Source organism: Ranitomeya variabilis, chromosome 2 (genome assembly GCF_051348905.1).
Source record: "Ranitomeya variabilis isolate aRanVar5 chromosome 2, aRanVar5.hap1, whole genome shotgun sequence".
Lineage (NCBI taxonomy): Eukaryota > Metazoa > Chordata > Amphibia > Anura > Dendrobatidae > Ranitomeya > Ranitomeya variabilis.
Window position 1 is genome coordinate 493471289 of NC_135233.1, and position 16105 is coordinate 493487393.

Below are 16105 nucleotides of genomic sequence, written 5' to 3' on the forward strand. Positions count from 1 at the left end.
TGATGCGAGTTGGGGAGGGGATCTATCCACAGAGGTATAGAATTGTACAGTTGAACCTTGCTACTGGCAGAAGACATAGCAGTAACCTGCTGACAAGATTCACTTTAAGGAAAATTAGCACATACCTAATAACGGATGCCAGAAATTGCCTGTATACTTACAGAGGAGCTTCTAGACAAATGTCTTCCAGCAAAGACTGTAAATCCCATTTTACCATGTTGTACCCAATTTAAAATGAATCCTGCAATTTCAGAAAGTGTTAAGTGTGTAGCCTTGAAAATCCTCAGTGATCAAACAGAGCATTGAATACTGCCTTGTTGCATGCTATAAACCCTTGCTGGGGCAGTCACGACATGACACATGTTGGTCTTGTGGTTTTATTTACATTGACTTTGGGAAGTCTATAAAAATAATTTACATCTAAAATTTCATCTGCACAGTACTCCGCTTACTCACATGCAGCAGTGCAGTACAATTAGTACCGTAACAAAGGACACCAGAGGAAGCAAAGGAAGGCATTAGAACAACACACACCACATTTAAGGTTTTTCTTTTAATAATGCCTGATAAAATAATATCTTCTGCAGTACTTACGCCTCCCCAACTTCTACATAGTTGCACCCAAAAACTCCAGCATGACCTGAGCTCATTGTTCCCCAGCTTCCTTCCGAAAGATTAGCAGTGTTCCTTGCTACAACAGAAGCATAAACTGTTCTTGTGGTGAGCCTAGTAGCCCCAATCCTGTCACTAGTGAAGTAACCACACATTTTGGGCACCTGAAAAAAGTACTGGTATTTGTCATCTTAAAGTACCCTTAGAATGATGTGGTTGGGGTGCTTGGCCTAATGTAGGCACATCAATACTCATACACCCGTACTGTAGTATTTATTTAGCCTTTATAGATTTTGTTGCCCATTTTCTACACCTTTTGCAAGACTTCAGTGATGGTCTTGCATATGAATACTAAAAGTTTCTTTATATGGGTCTACGGAGCTTAAAATCCTGCCAACCCCATTAACGTACATTTTTTCCATCTTCCTTCCTTGTTATTACTGTTCCTTAAACATGTCCACCAAGCCTAGGATTGTAAATCAGACCCATTGGCTCTCCTAACATGTACGTGAATTTCTGAATCGCTTTTGCAAATGTACGATTTCAGAATTCTGCATAAACATTTCTCGGTTACCCTTCCATGAAGTGTTTGTCTAAACTTGCAACTGGGTGTTCACATTTCCTTTGGCAATAGGGTGTGCCCCAGTCATGCAGCCATCATCATAGTCATAGGATTTCAGAAGGAATAACGGGACAGTATAATGCACAGATCTAGGAAAAGATGCTCCAAAATTGGAATGGGGAATACAAATAGTTAGTTACTCACAGAAAAGGGTCCCCAAGGCTCTCAGACTTTTACATACTTTGTTCCATTTGTCCTAATACATAGGGATAGTCAGAAACAGACAGCAAGTATAAAGCAGCACTGTATTGTTTGTACTTTATGAATACTGATTGATTAAAAAAAAAAGAAAAGAAAGCCAAATTAAGAAAAGGCAAATTCAAAAGCATGCAACTAAAATATATCTTAAATGAGGTAAAAGGAAACGATAAGCAGATTTTCCTTTTTATTGTAGTATGTAATGCTTAGGCACGTTGCATGGGAGACTACGCCTAAAAAATAATTTAAAAAAATGTTGGCCTCAGACTAAAGTTAAATTTTCCTTTTAAAATAGTTGTCTAGGAGAAGTCTCACAAACCCAAGAATCTATTCATGAAATTAGACAGATTTACATCTACAAAAGAGGTGTGCAAGAGGTGGACAACCCTTGTGTCAAACTGGCAACTTAACATTGCTTTTTTTTTTCCTGCTTTAAAGGCGGACTGGAGTTTACAGGAATATAGAAACATTATAAATTACATAGAATTAGCTTTCATAATCACTACCTATATACAAAAAAAAACAAAACAAAAAAACAGTTTTAAACTTGTATGTAAAAATAATTCACAGATCGGTACAAACAGATGACATGCAAATTTACGTTTGATCTGCATATGAAAAATACAAATTTATCATAAAATGCTAGTCCTGTTCAAGCACTGCTGACAAGCATTTTATTTCACATTTTAAAAAAAAAATCTTAATGTGCATAAAAATAAACTAAAATAGGTAAAAATTTCTAGGTGAAGGTCTGAAGATGAAGATTTTTTTCTCACCTGTTGCTTAAGCAAAACAAAAAGATATGGAGAATATGGCTTTACATTAACAATCTGTCAGAACTGTAGTAATAAATACTTAAATCTCTACCAATAGACATCTGATTTGATTGAAAGAGTAAAAGTACAGAAAAAAGGACAGCTGATAAACTTGCTGCAAAAATGAGGAATGCTGGAACAAAAATATTAATGTTTGAATCACTTTTGGTAACCTAAATACATTGCGAACATTTACAGGAAGTTATTTTTTATCAAAAGAATATTTCTGTTTGATAAAAAAAGAAAAAAGTGACTATTGTACAAAGTGGAAAAATAATAATGCATGAACTGGTAAATACTTTGGTCACACTAATTGTCAAATAGTTATGCTTTCAAATACATTAGATCTGTGTGCATACACTTTATAAAAACTATTTTTACAACCATTTTAACCATAGTATCACTATTACTGAAGTGGTGAGTTCGTATGTTGTAGGGCACCAGTTTTGTTTAGAATACAATACAATATAAACATACACAAGTCTTATTTCTCAATGTGCAACTTTTGTTGTTTTTTTGTTTGTTTTTACACGTTTAAGTCTGTACAACACCTTAAAATCTAAAAAGGAAAAAAAAAAAAAAAAAAATGTTGCTGGTCCTGATTCCTTGCAAAGTTAGTGCAGCAGTGACTGGCGTCGACAGGCTTCTGACGAACTCCTCAAGTAACTCCACTTGAAATCCAGAAGTGTAGCAGTCTGCAATCTTCAGCTAAACAGTAGATATCACACATCATACTGGCCCATTGCTAGATGCTCCATCCAACACAATTGGCTCAGAGACTCTAAAAAAAAAAAAAAAACAGTACCATACACATGCATTTAAGACTTTGTACACAAATGATTGAATTTCAGATTTTTTTTTTTTTTTTTTAAAAAATAGGGATTTTTGTGTACTCACCGTAAAATCCTTTTCTCCGAGCCATTCATTGGGGGACACAGACCATGGGTGTATGCTGCTGCCACCAGGAGGCTGACACTAAGTATTACAAAGAAAGTTAGCTCCTCCCCTGCAGTATACACCCCTCTGCTGGCTCCCAGTTAACCAGTTCGGTGCAAAAGCAGTAGGAGATCAATAACAACATATAAGCGTATAGCATGTCACATTATATATGAGAGTATAACATATCAAATGATAAAAACAAATACAACTAATAATAGGGAGGGAGCTGTGTCCCCCAATGAATGGCTCGGAGAAAAGGATTTTACGGTGAGTACACAAAAATCCCTATTTCTCCTTCGCCTCATTGGGGGACACAGACCATGGGACGTCCCAAAGCAGTCCCTGGGTGGGGACAACATCAGATCAGGCCGTGTAACCGCTACTTACAAGTGCGCCAAGGCGGCCTGCAAAGTCCGCCTGCCCAGACTCATCTGTGGAAGTGTGTGAATTATAGTGCTTCAAGAATGCATGCGGACTGGAGGAATTCGCAAGCTTGCGGTCGTGCTTGCCGACGCCTGGTGCCTAGAGCCCTGAGACAGGGAGATAGGCTGACATCTAGCACGGAAGGACTCCTGGATGGTGAAAAGAATCCACCAGGCTAACGTGGCCGATGAACACGGCTAAACCCTTCCTGTGACCGTCGGGAAGCCTACTTACTATCGAGAAGCCCAAGCAAAGTGTCCAACCTTCGGAAGGACGCCGTCCTCGATACGTACCCACTTGGAGCACTCACTTCTTCCAGATTATGGAGAACCCATTCCGTTGTGTGGACTGGAGCCGAAAGAGATGAGAGGACGATGCCCCTGCAACAGTGGGAATACAAAACCGCCTTGGCAACGAGGGAAGGGGATGGCTTGAGGGCAACGATGCATCGATGGTAATAAGGAAAAAAGACTGAAAGGAACAGAGTGGCAAGCTCTGAAGACTCATCAGGATGACAAGAACGCAGAGAAAAAAGGGGAGTGACGTTCCCTGATAGTAAAGTCTTTCTGGATCGAAAAAGGAGTCTACTGTAAGATCCCAGGACCATTAAGGTCCCCCAGATCTAACGGTACGCGGTAGGGAAGAACTACAGGTGAAGGCTCCCTGCGAGAAGGTCCATATTTCCAGTTTTGACGAAATAAGACGGAGAAATACTAGTACCGCAAGCGAGAAAACCTGACATGGTCAGTGCGGGTCTCCCGGGATCACTGGGGGCCTTTTCTGCTTCCAAAAAGATCTCAAGACGTAGTGGAAGAGGAGTTATGGAAATTGGTACCGTGGAAGAAACGGAGCATGCACTGCGATGGACTTGGATCTTGAAGCCAAACCATGAACTGGAGTACATAGGCGTTCAGCTTGGACGCCATCCGACCTACATCTGGAGTACTCCAGTGAAGGCAGATGTGAAGGAAGACTTCCGAGTGAAGTTCCCACTCACTTGAGGAGAAAACCCTGACGGCTGAATATGTCAGCCGCCCAGTGTTCTACTCCAGGGACATGTACTGTTGAGATCACCGAATGATAGATCTCGGCCCATCAGAGAGTGCGAGGTACCTCGGCCATGGCGCTTGACTGTGGGTACCTGCGAGATGATTGACGTATGGCACAGCCGTGGCATTATCCAAATTGAAGACGGATGGTTGACCCGCCTAAGGGCAGTGGACCTGCTGTAGGATTAGCCATACTGTTCCGATCCCCAGAGAAATGATCGGGAGAAGAAGACGGGCATTGGTATCCCTAATAACCATTGGACCAGAAGAAGGCTCTGGATGAGGAAGGAGCTTAGAGACTACCTTTTGAAAGCCTGATTGACTTGCTGAAAACGAGCGGAGCAAAAGAAAACTACTTCCGTTTTCGTCTTATTGCTCAGAACCCTCCTAGCTAATTGAATGAACCGAGGGAATGAGTGATCAAGTGCACAAGCTCCGTGTTGAAGGGCCACGACCTTGACTCGAGAGAGAGAATTACCATCCTTCTTGTGCAGGATCATCGGCAAAGAGGATCTGCTGGGCTGGGAATGAGGAAAAAACTTGTCTAAGTATAGCTGCTAGCCCAAGTGAGAGGGTATTGCAAGTGATATAGACGACTTAGCGTAGTCCTTGTAGAGCGGCTAGAAAGTCGACCGAGTAGGGCAGGACGACCATGTTTCTAGGGTGCAAGAAGCATATGACAACTGCTATGAGCGTTGCGACCACTGTGGTGCGGTAGCCAGGCTGAAGGGCAAGGTCGTGACTTGAAAATGCTGTTAGCGAATGGAAAGGAGAAGAGATAATTGTAGAGGGGAAAAAAGTAGGCATGTGAGGGTAAGAAAACCGAATGTCGATGGATGCCAGAAAACTCCACTTTTTTTTTTTTTTTTTTGAAGTAATGGCTGAGCGGAGGAACTGCATCTGAAAAAGGAGGGCCTTGTCAAAGGTTGTTAGAAGTTTGAGGTCCAGGAATGATCATACTTTTCATTTTCTCCTTCGTGAAACCAAGATCTCTTAGATCTAGACTGTCCAGGACAATGCTTCTACTGCTGGATGGGTCTGTAGAAAAAATACGATCCCTTGTTAGTCTCCCGCTCAGAAGATTTGATTTGAATTGAAGTAGATAAGGTCTCTGACCAGGAGACTATTGGTCAAGCAACATCATGTGGCGCTAAAGAAGGGTAGAGCGCTGAACCCGAAGCCACAAGACGGAACGAACCAGATTTGCTATCCGACCGTCTGTGGTTTTTTAATTGATGATACATCGGGCAGGGATACTGGTAGATATACCACAAGAAATTCCACCCGGTTAGACTGACAAGTGGCAGAATGCGGGGCTGCAACCAGCAGGCCTCTTGCCATCTTCGTGCAGAGTAGAAAATTAGGAACCTTCGATCCACCATTCTGTTAACAGGGACGTGGAGAGGAATTGTCCGCTTTCTTTCATCATCCCCTAAATTGATACAAAGGGGGGTGCTCGGACGCCAAAGATGTGTGCCTCTGTACATCCCCAGAGTTGAGGTCCCCGGGTGGACAGGGCAGGTTGTTTGGCATTAGGCCTGGATGCAGAAGAGGATACATGAAGGCGACACTGCATGTGTTCGTCTGTTGAAGATGTGGGGGGAATCCGTGCCTTTAAAAGGACCCGTCGCCCATAAAAATCAGACCAGGTATGGCAACCTACTTAGCGGCTTCTGTCCAGTGAATTGCTCGTCGATTTGTTGATGGTATAAATAGGAGAGTCCCTCCTTTTCTGAAGCTCTTGCAATCCAAGGCAATATGCGATCCATATTCAGCGTTGTTCTCAACAAATCATGGGGGAGAGATTAGGAAATGAAAAACTTCCGTTTTGCAGACGCCTGTACGTTTTTCTAGAACACTTGCGGCCCCTGCTAGCGGACGCTCCCATGTAGGAGAGGGACCATGTATCTCGGTCCTGCGAGCACTCCGAGCCACAGAGGGTTCACAGAGGGATTCAATCTCTTGGTCCGAGAAAACCATGGGTTGCGGTTAGGGGATGAGTGGCGAAGGCTCCAGAGCTCAGTTAGGGTGACCAGCTTCGGATTGATGATGTGCCCTTAAGACCAGTAAATACTGGTCATGCGCCTTTAAGACTAGGGAATACTGGTCGTGCGTCTTTAAGACCAGGGTATACTGGTCTTGTGCCTTTAGGAGGAGGGCATGCTGGTCATGTGCCTTTAAGAACCAGGACATACTTGTCATATGCTTTGAAGACCAGGGCATACTGGTTATGTGTCTTTAAGTCCAGGGCATATTGAACACGTGCCTTTAAGACCAGGGCATACTGGTCATGTGCCTTTAAGTCCAGGGCATATTGGTCACGTGCCTTTAAGACCAGGGCATACTGGTCATGTTCCTTTAAGACCAGGGCATACTGGTCATGTGTCTTTAAAACCAGGTCATACTGGTCATGTGCCCTTAAGACCAGGGCATACTGGTCATGTGCCTTTAAAAACCAGGTCGTACTGGTCATGAGCCTTTAAGACCAGGGCATACTGGCCAAGTGCGTAAGACCAGGGCATACTGGTCACGTGCCTTTAAGACCAGGTAATACTGGACATGTGCCCTTAAGACCAAGAAGTACTGGTCATGCGTCTTTAAGACCAGGGAATACTGGTTACGTGTTGTTAAGACCAGGAATACTGGTCATGCGCCTTTAAGACCAGGGCATACTGGCCATGTGCGTAAGACCAGGGTATGCTGGCCATGCGCCTTTAAGACCAGGGAAAACTGGTCACGTGCCTTTAAGACCAGACAATACTAGACATGCGCCTTTAAGACCAGACAATACTGGACATGCTCCTTTAAGGCAAGACAATACTGGACATGCGCCCTTAAGAACAGACAATATTGGACCTGCGCCTTTACGACCAGCCAATACTGGACATGCGCCTTTAAGAACAGAGAATACTGGACATGCGCCTTTAAGAACAGACAATACGGGACATGCGACTTTAAGACCAGCCAAAACAGGACATGCGCCTTTAAGACCAGACAATACTGGACATGCGCCTTTAAGAACAGAGAATACTGGACATGCGCCTTTAAGAACAGAGAATACTGGACATGCGCCTTTAAGAACAGAGAAGACTGGACATGCGCCTTTAAAACCAGACAATACTACATGTGCCTTTAAGAAGGGAGAATACTTGCGCGTTTAATGCCTTGATGTAGAGTGGCTGTGCCCCCTTAATGCTAAAAATCGTTGCCTCAGTGTGAGCCGGCTGGGTGGACCAAGATGGCCACTGTGAGCTGCAGAGTAGATAAAATCTCGCAGAGAGCGAGAAGCGCCAACTCGGGGGGCGGAGCGACGGACACGATGCTGAATAGGCCCAAGCCGGGGCCTAAATTTCTGTAGCAGGCGGGCGACACCAGCGGGGCGTTTCAGGAGACTTCCGGGATGCGGCCTACACATCGGCCGAAGCCAGGGGCTAAATTTTTGTAGCCGGCCAGAGCGTTACCTCAGAGAGGTGGGCCACAGGAAAGTGGCTGAGGCTGCCTGCGCCTTTATGGATATCCCTCTGAAGATGGATCCACTCACCATCGTTGCGCGTCCCGGCATGGAGCCGCCGCGGATGTGGGTTTCAGCGCTGTTCTGTGCAGCGTGGACGGTGTAGGGATAAACCTCAATCCATCATCCGTTTGTTAGGGAGGAGGAGAGGAACCGTCCGCCTCCTTGTACCATCCGCTCTTAATAGTGGTGATGCAGTGGGGGCTGCTCGGACGCCACACTGGATTGTGCCTCTGAACAGCCGAGGGTAAAACCTGGTGGTCAGGGCTGAATGTCCGGCAATAGGCCTGGCTGCAGAAGAGGATACTGAAGGTGACACTCCAGTGCTCGTCTGATAAGGGAGGGGGGAGATCGGTCCCATGAAAGGGCCCGTCGCCCCTAGAATCAGCTCAGGCAGTGGCTTCCCACGTCGCAGGAGAGGATACGGAGAGGTGAAACTCCCGTGCTCGCCTGTTGTTGGTTCGGGGGAGATCGGAACATGAAAGAATCCGTCGCCCCCTTCGTCCGGTAAAAGGTAAAAGTAAAAAGATTCTTTGGGTCTGAATAGCAGACCCGTCCGTGTGCCTCCTACGGACACTAAGCAAGAACTGGTTAGCTGGGAGCCAGCAGAGGGGTGTATACTGCAGGGGAGGAGCTAACTTTCTTTGTAATACTTAGTGTCAGCCTCCTGGTGGCAGCAGCATACACCCATGGTCTGTGTCCCCCAATGAGGCGAAGGAGAAAAGGTATATTTCCCCTTTCAAAATTGTGAAATTCAAGGCTGCAATTAATCTACAATTCCATCACATCTGATCAATGTAGCTCCAAAAATGCAGGTTCAATTCAATTATTTACCTTGTATATACAAATAAACACACAATGGCTTTAAGAAATTGATATACAGCAGTTTCAGCAATAAAAAAATTCTAAGAATATGGCAGAAAGTTTTTGCTATGCCATCTGAGAGCAGCATGATATGGGGGAAAGAGACACCAACTCCGGTGATGTGTTACTGATTTTATTGAACCAGCACAAAATCTAGTATTTTATCAACGAGATTATCACTACAAGACTAGATGTCTTGTGCCTTCTGGTCAACCACCCCAATTGGCAGTTTTCAGTATACACTGTATGTCGACAGAAAGCTGGCAATCGGTGGTGCAGGCAGGGTTATACAGAGCTCAGCATTTGAGCACTACTAGATCTGCAGCAGAGAAAACTGATCATATCAACATGACAGCATGCAGACCACTGACAACGCTAGCTAGAATTATGAACTCAGCCTCTGCAAATATGCTGCTCTCAGATTACGTAGCAAAAAACCTGCTGACGGATTCTGGTTAAAATAAAAAACAACTTAATTTTTCAGACTATAAGACACACCGGACCATAAGACGTACCCCGAATTTTCAGAAGGAAAATAAGGAAAAAAAAAATTAAAGTGTCAAATGGGGGTCCGTCTTACAGTCCGAATTCAGCTTATCGGGGCGAGGGAGAATCAGCAGTGCTGGTGGCCTGTGGTCACAGGGGGTGTTCGGTGGTCCGGCGATATGACTCATCCCAGACTGCTGCGGAGGGCTCCGTGGACATTTTGCAAAAGCCCGGAGCCCCCGCACATCCATTACTGTAATGCAGTGACCTCCGGGAAAATGGCCGCTGGGGGCAGTGCATGCTCAGCTTGAGATCTCAGGTGCTGAGATCTCAATCTGAGCATGTGCCTCCCCCGGTGGCCATTTTCCCCAGAGGCCACCGCATCGCAGTAATGGATGTGTGGGGGGCTCCGGGATTTCACAAAATGCCCACAGATTCCCCCGCACCACAGAGCACCGCCGAACCAGGGAGTGGGAAGGGAGTGTGATCATCGCCCTGCAGCATCGGACCACCGCAGAATCACTCGACTCCTGCTGCCGCAACACTACTTGAAAGTATATTCCGACTAAGATGCACCCACATTTTCCCCAAAAAATTTTTGGGAAAAAAACTGCATCTTCTAGCCCGAAAAATACGGTACACACTACTCACTTCTGTTCTGGACTGCTACTGCTTGGCTGTGAGGCTGGAGGATTTTCCATAGCAGAATCAAAGTTCTCCACAACATATTTACAGGCAGAGTCATTAGAGGTAGACAATTTTCCTTCCTCACTACAAAAAAAATATAAGCAGAAAAAATAAAAATTAAAACAAATACAATTTGCATAAACCCGGCGAACAGTAAAACATGCATTGGGTGCCAATGGTAAGAGGACGTGAACAAAACAAAAAAAACGAAGTTACGTTGCAATATGTAGCGAACGTTTTCACAAATAAAAACAAATAAAAAAATGTATCCCAAGGATGCATTTAACAGAAATGAAGAAGGACAAAAAGGAAGTGAAAAACAAGGAGCTTTAGGCATACAGGGAAATGTATGGAAAACCTGAACAGTGAGGATCTTTAGAAATACATACCAATAGGATTTCAACACTCTGAAGCCAATAGTGAGCAGTGGAAAGGAGGAGAAGCAGGCATAAACAGAATGCTACTTAGTACATGTGGTGCTGAGAGGTGTAGGAAGAACTAGATCGATGTTACAGTATGGTAATTCACTGCCGGGACTATAGCTGAGGGGTATGTGTTTATTTCGCCCCAAAACAAAAATTTGTAGTTTAAGTAAAGATAGCCCTACAACAGTGAAAGTCAGAAAGGCAAACTTTTAAAAGGATGAAGCGAGTCATGGACAAGACAAAAGATGGTTCAACCTTTCAGCAAAATCAGCTGACAACCGTGTTTGTTCCCTGATGGCCAATGTTGGTCATGTTAAATCTGAAATACCCAATCCTTTGGCAGCAGCTCATCTCCATCATGAACATAGGGTTCTGGCAGTGGCTTTATCACCTTTCACATTTCTATAAAGTTTTTCTCAAGCACACAAAAATGATAAGTGCCGCTAAATGTATAAGAAAAACAAAACAAAAAAAAGAGGTTGTCTAATAGGATAGGACATGATTAGACTGCCAGCCAGCACACCAACAGCCGTCAGCTCTGGCAGAAGCCAGATGTAACAATGAACGGAGCCGAACAGCACAGCTCTATTCTATGTGTAGCAGTCACTGCAGAGAACTGCAGATTGGCTCTCATCACAGGGTTACTGTGATGTCCAGTGCTTGGCAGCTGCGCTGTTCAGCTCCAGCATTTACACGTGTGCTGTTGAAGCTGGTAACAACTGCTTAGTGGGGGTGCCAAAGTGTCGGGACCCCAAACGATCTGATATTATCGATCTTAAGGATAAGTCATCGATATTAGATGCCCGGACAAATCCTTAAACATTTCTTCTTTTTCCCACAGGGAACTTTGTCTTGGATATACATTTTTCAACCATTTTTGTGTATGAAGTAATGGTAAGAAAAAAAAAAAAAAAAGTTGCAAACATTAACAGAACCTTTAAAAAGGTAAAACATCATTTGATAAGAGGGAAAAAAATATATAAAACTTAATTGTGAGTAGATCAGTAGGGTTTAGGGTCTTGAGACTCAACAAAATCGATCAAAAACCCCTGTGAAGTGCACTGCTTAGGAGACGGGAGCTCACAGCTCCTACCTGAGAGCACCCTCACCACAGAGCACAAATTCAATAGCAAGCATAGGCTTTGTAGTGCATGCCTTCTATTGAATTTGTGCACACACTCAGGAACGAGCTGTCGGGGTCCTGTCTCCTGAGCAGTGCACTTTACAGGTTTTTTTGCGGGATCAGTGGGAGTCTTTGGACTTGGAACCCCACAGATCCACTTACATAAAGGACCAAAAAAGCTAAGATTTACTCAATTTCACAGTATTAAAGTGGGTGTTTATTTTTTTTTATTTTTTTGGATAAGCTTCGAAAAGCTTCAAAAAAAAAAAAAAACCCAGCTCATTTATTTTTTTTCCTCAAAGGCACTGTGTGAGCACTTTTCACTGCCATGATGTGTAGTTTCTATAAGAAGCATATTGGGGTTTAAATGAATGTTTCTAATGGATCAGGGTGGTGAGGCACCCCCTCCCCCAAAAATAGTAACACAGGAATTCATCTCCCAGCATTTATGGAGTAGGATAAATTATTTTATTTTTATTTAATATTGGACAGCAACACCAAAAAGTGACCAGAATCATAAAACGCATCAAAATGCCATCAGTAGAAAGATGGTAGAAGACAAAAAGCTACTAAAAAGAATAGTAAAATGCACTGTGTTTCTAGCACTTTGTGGGCCGCTGTTAAATTTGGTGCATCTTCACTTTTATTTATTTTTTTAAATGGCCTTGCTTTAAGCTGTCTAAATTTAAGTGTAATAATAAATAAGTCCAAATAAAATGAGGTTCAATTAAATTAAATAGTGCAATCAATGAGAGACCACCTGTGATGCAGTGCTATTTCCTACAGTCTGTAAAACAAGACTGTGGCCATAGTAAAAGGAATTTAAATAATAAAAATAAACCCCCCCAAAAAACACAACTAAAAGGGTGTCCCGAGAGGAGATAAAACATTTTTGTACTGTCCCTGGACTCAGACTATAAAAGGTCGAGCTGCCCAGTGCACTGCTATTATCTTCAGAACATTTGTAATTCCGTGTGACAAGAGCTGCTCCTCACTGCTCCCCACTCCAATCTGGGACATTACATCACACACCAGTGGGCAGCTACACCACTGAGTAACAATCCAGTTCAAGAGGGGGCTTGGCCTGCTCAGATATTTAGAAGCAGCCAGCTCCCATGTCTCCTTCACTGTAGCATGAGAGGAGGCGCATGGCCGCCCATAGATTCTAGTAGCAGCCAACCTTCTAACAAGGTCTCCTTCACTGCAGGGTTTCTAGCAGGGAGATCGCCAAGCCCCTTTACATCAGACTACAAATAAAGGAGACATTATCATGGTGCTGGCATGACAGGCGCTGCTCTTCACTGCTCATTTATTCAGTCTGGGACCTAACAGCATGGAGCTTGCACACTGCTGTAATCAGCCAGTCTCCCGATAATCGCTATTTCATGCATAGAACAGGGTGTGTGGCCACCCCCCTCTTCTACCATGGCTGTTACTCACAGTAGAAGGGGGAGCTGTATACTGATGTGTGAAGTAATGTCCCAAGTGGGAGGAGAGGGGAGCAGCTCCTGTCACACAATTACTAGTGTTATAAAGATTACAGAAGTGCGCTGGGCAGCTCATCTTTATATAGGTTTGAGGGCAGGGACAGTACAATTTTTTTTTTTAATTTCTCCACAGTACCCCTTTAAAGAGAAAGTTAAGCAATTTCTAATGAAAACATTTGGCACAAGTTTTGGCACAAGTTTTGGCACACGCCTATTGTTCACTAAAATGTACAACTTCTTCGGATTTTAAGTTGCCTGTCATTTTTGTAAAAGATGCCCAGGGCTTATTGATCAACCAGGAGCCAACAAAAAGGCCCAAATCATTCATGCCACTGTTGGAATTTAGTTCAGTTTGTGGCACATTGCCATTCTAAGGCCACGTGCACACCTTCAATATTTTACTTCGGTTTTTGTAGGTCAAAAATCAGGAGTGGAACACTCAGAGAAAAGTATAATAGAAACATCACCACTTCTGTATTGATCACCCACTCCTGGTTTACAAATACAGAGGTAAAAAAAAATAATCCTCAAAATCCTCCAATGTGCATCTGGCCTAAGGTGAGCATTCCAGGGGGCTTCTGTTTAAACGGACAGCAATAGAGCATTTTAGAAAAAAGCTGGACAGTTTTCTAAAGTCTCTAAAAGAATGTAAGAAAAATAAGTGCCAAAATCACCAAAAAGTTAGAAATAAGAAAAAAAAAAAAATTTTTTTATTATATATATATATATATATATATATATATATATATATATATATATATATATATATATATATATATATATATATATATATATATATATATATATATATATATATTCATATATTCCATTAAATTAAATGTAGGAAAAAACTTAAGTACAGACTTAAGCTGTTGTACTTTTGGTTTACCTTTTAAATACTGCAGTCTCTGTTTTTGCATCAACGGTAAGGCTGAGGGTTTCCTTCATACTGCCATTCATCACAGTTTCTGTCATCTGATCTGTATTCTCGACCTCCTCTTCACCATCAGAGCTAGCATCCATTGCAACAGTAACTATTAGGTTAAAAAAATAATAATACATTTGTTGTGACAATGAGTCACACAACAGAAATCTAAAAAAAAACAAAAAAAAAAAACAAGTCCTTTCCTATACTTTGGCAAAAGTGCAACATTTCAGGACCTTGTAAGAGGCAGAGCAAAGCATGAACAAAAAAAAAAAAAAAAGCTTACAATGAAAATTATTTTTTTTGCATTTAATTTTTATGTTTAGCGTTCATGCAACAAAATAAATAATATATTCAAGAAGCCACAACTTAAGAAAGAAAATGGGCTAGGAATGATTGCATACTTTTAATTTAACAATGCAAGTGTCTGTTAAAGGTTCATTCTGCAAGTGACTGCAGAATGGAGGATACAGAGTGTGCATGACTGGCTGCTTCATCTGGCAACTGATGGGATCATTGCTTTGTTAGGATTTACCTCTACAGAAATCCTAGTGGAATACACCATTAATTCAAGGGGGAGAAAGGTGAAGCAGACAAACCCTAAAACACCACAAGTTCAATGACTTTACTTTCAGTTTGTGCAGATGCATTGACGCTCAAAGGATCCATTTGCTCTGTACTTGTTTCCATTTCCACAGGAGAGTTACTTCTTGCATTTTCTTTTGCCCTGGATAAATAATGACATTTTTAGTATACATATATATTTTCGGCGCATGCGTGATTTATTACAGTTTTTTTATGGAAAAAAATTTTGAACTGTACACTACAAATTACAAAGATATTTTTATAGGGGCCAGGTCGCCAATCTGAATACTTGGTTTAAGTTTTAGGGGCAACTTAATGTGGGTCTAAAGACATCCTACATTCTAACAGTGTCCGCTGCTTTACTTAACTAACCCGATAGACGCTGTGAAGTCTGTAAAGGAGGCCCAACCAGATTCTTTAGCCGACAATGGCTCTTCTGTGCTCCAAACGTCCGATCCCACCGAATCCAGGCCAGCCACATGTGCAGTGTCCATTGGGATATCAAAGTTTGCTGGCCAGTTACTTGCTAAAAAGAGAGTAATATTTAATACGGCTGTGTACAATTAGAAAAATATTGCCATTTTTTAAGGGCAGTTCCACACCTTTCTGCAGGTTGCATGCACTATAGCAACTCAGTCCCATTCACTTCAATGGAGCAAAGTTGCAATACTCGACTAAAGGTACAGTCCATTTTTGTAAAAAGGTTTGAGGACACCTTTTTAGCAGAAATATCTGGAAACAAAAATGGCACTAACAAAATGAAAAAAAAAAAAAAAAAACAAACCACTTCAGTAGGTCCATGGGCTAATGCCTTTATTTAACCCCTTAACTGCAGATACGCATTAAAACGACAGCCGCTAAGAGTACTCATTCCATGAAGGGTGTGGTTTCCAAAATGGGGTCACTTGTGGGGGGTTACCACAAGAGATGGGCAGACACCTGGATGTTCGGATCCGGCGGAATAGTTACAAAAAGTTTGGGTACCAGAACAGTAGCCGGACCTGAACCCCATTCACTTGAATGGGGGGCCCAAACATCCAGTGTTTGCTGCACTGTAATGGGCATGACAAGAGCAGCAAAACACGCTTCCGATCAGCTGTGAAATCATCCCCGACGGTCAGAGCCGTGGTTCCCACATTGAGCGGGGAGCGCTCAGCTGTGATCGGAGGTATAAAGTTTACCTCCGGTCACTGGTGTCATCTGATGGGATTACTGCTCCCATCATCCAACACCTGCTGCCATTAAGAGCGGCGGATGGGAGTATTTATCAGCTGCTACTGCGCTGTAAATAAAATTTTATTTAAAAAAAAAAAACAGGCGTGGGTTCCCCTATATTTTTGTTAACCAGCCAGGC

General features: G+C 42.8%; 1 protein-coding gene across 15 annotated transcripts in view; it reads right to left on the minus strand.

The window, feature by feature from the left end:
• Positions 1-363: 363 nt before the first annotated feature.
• The window catches only part of PPP6R3 (protein phosphatase 6 regulatory subunit 3), a 165797-nt gene continuing 150055 nt past the window's right edge, over positions 364-16105 (minus strand). For 8 of the 15 annotated variants that reach the window (XM_077287993.1, XM_077287983.1, XM_077287988.1 and 5 more), the window contains 5 exons: positions 15124-15277; positions 14796-14893; positions 14131-14275; positions 10171-10290; positions 364-3028 (listed from right to left, as the gene is read on the minus strand). In XM_077287993.1, coding sequence (XP_077144108.1) covers positions 2977-3028; positions 10171-10290; positions 14131-14275; positions 14796-14893; positions 15124-15277 — 569 coding nt within the window. In that variant the 3' untranslated portion in view covers positions 364-2976. Of the gene's footprint in view, positions 3029-10170; positions 10291-10595; positions 10614-14130; positions 14276-14795; positions 14894-15123; positions 15278-16105 lie in introns of all 15 variants that reach the window. The other 7 variants (XM_077287992.1, XM_077287987.1, XM_077287980.1 and 4 more) reach the window with 1 other exon arrangement.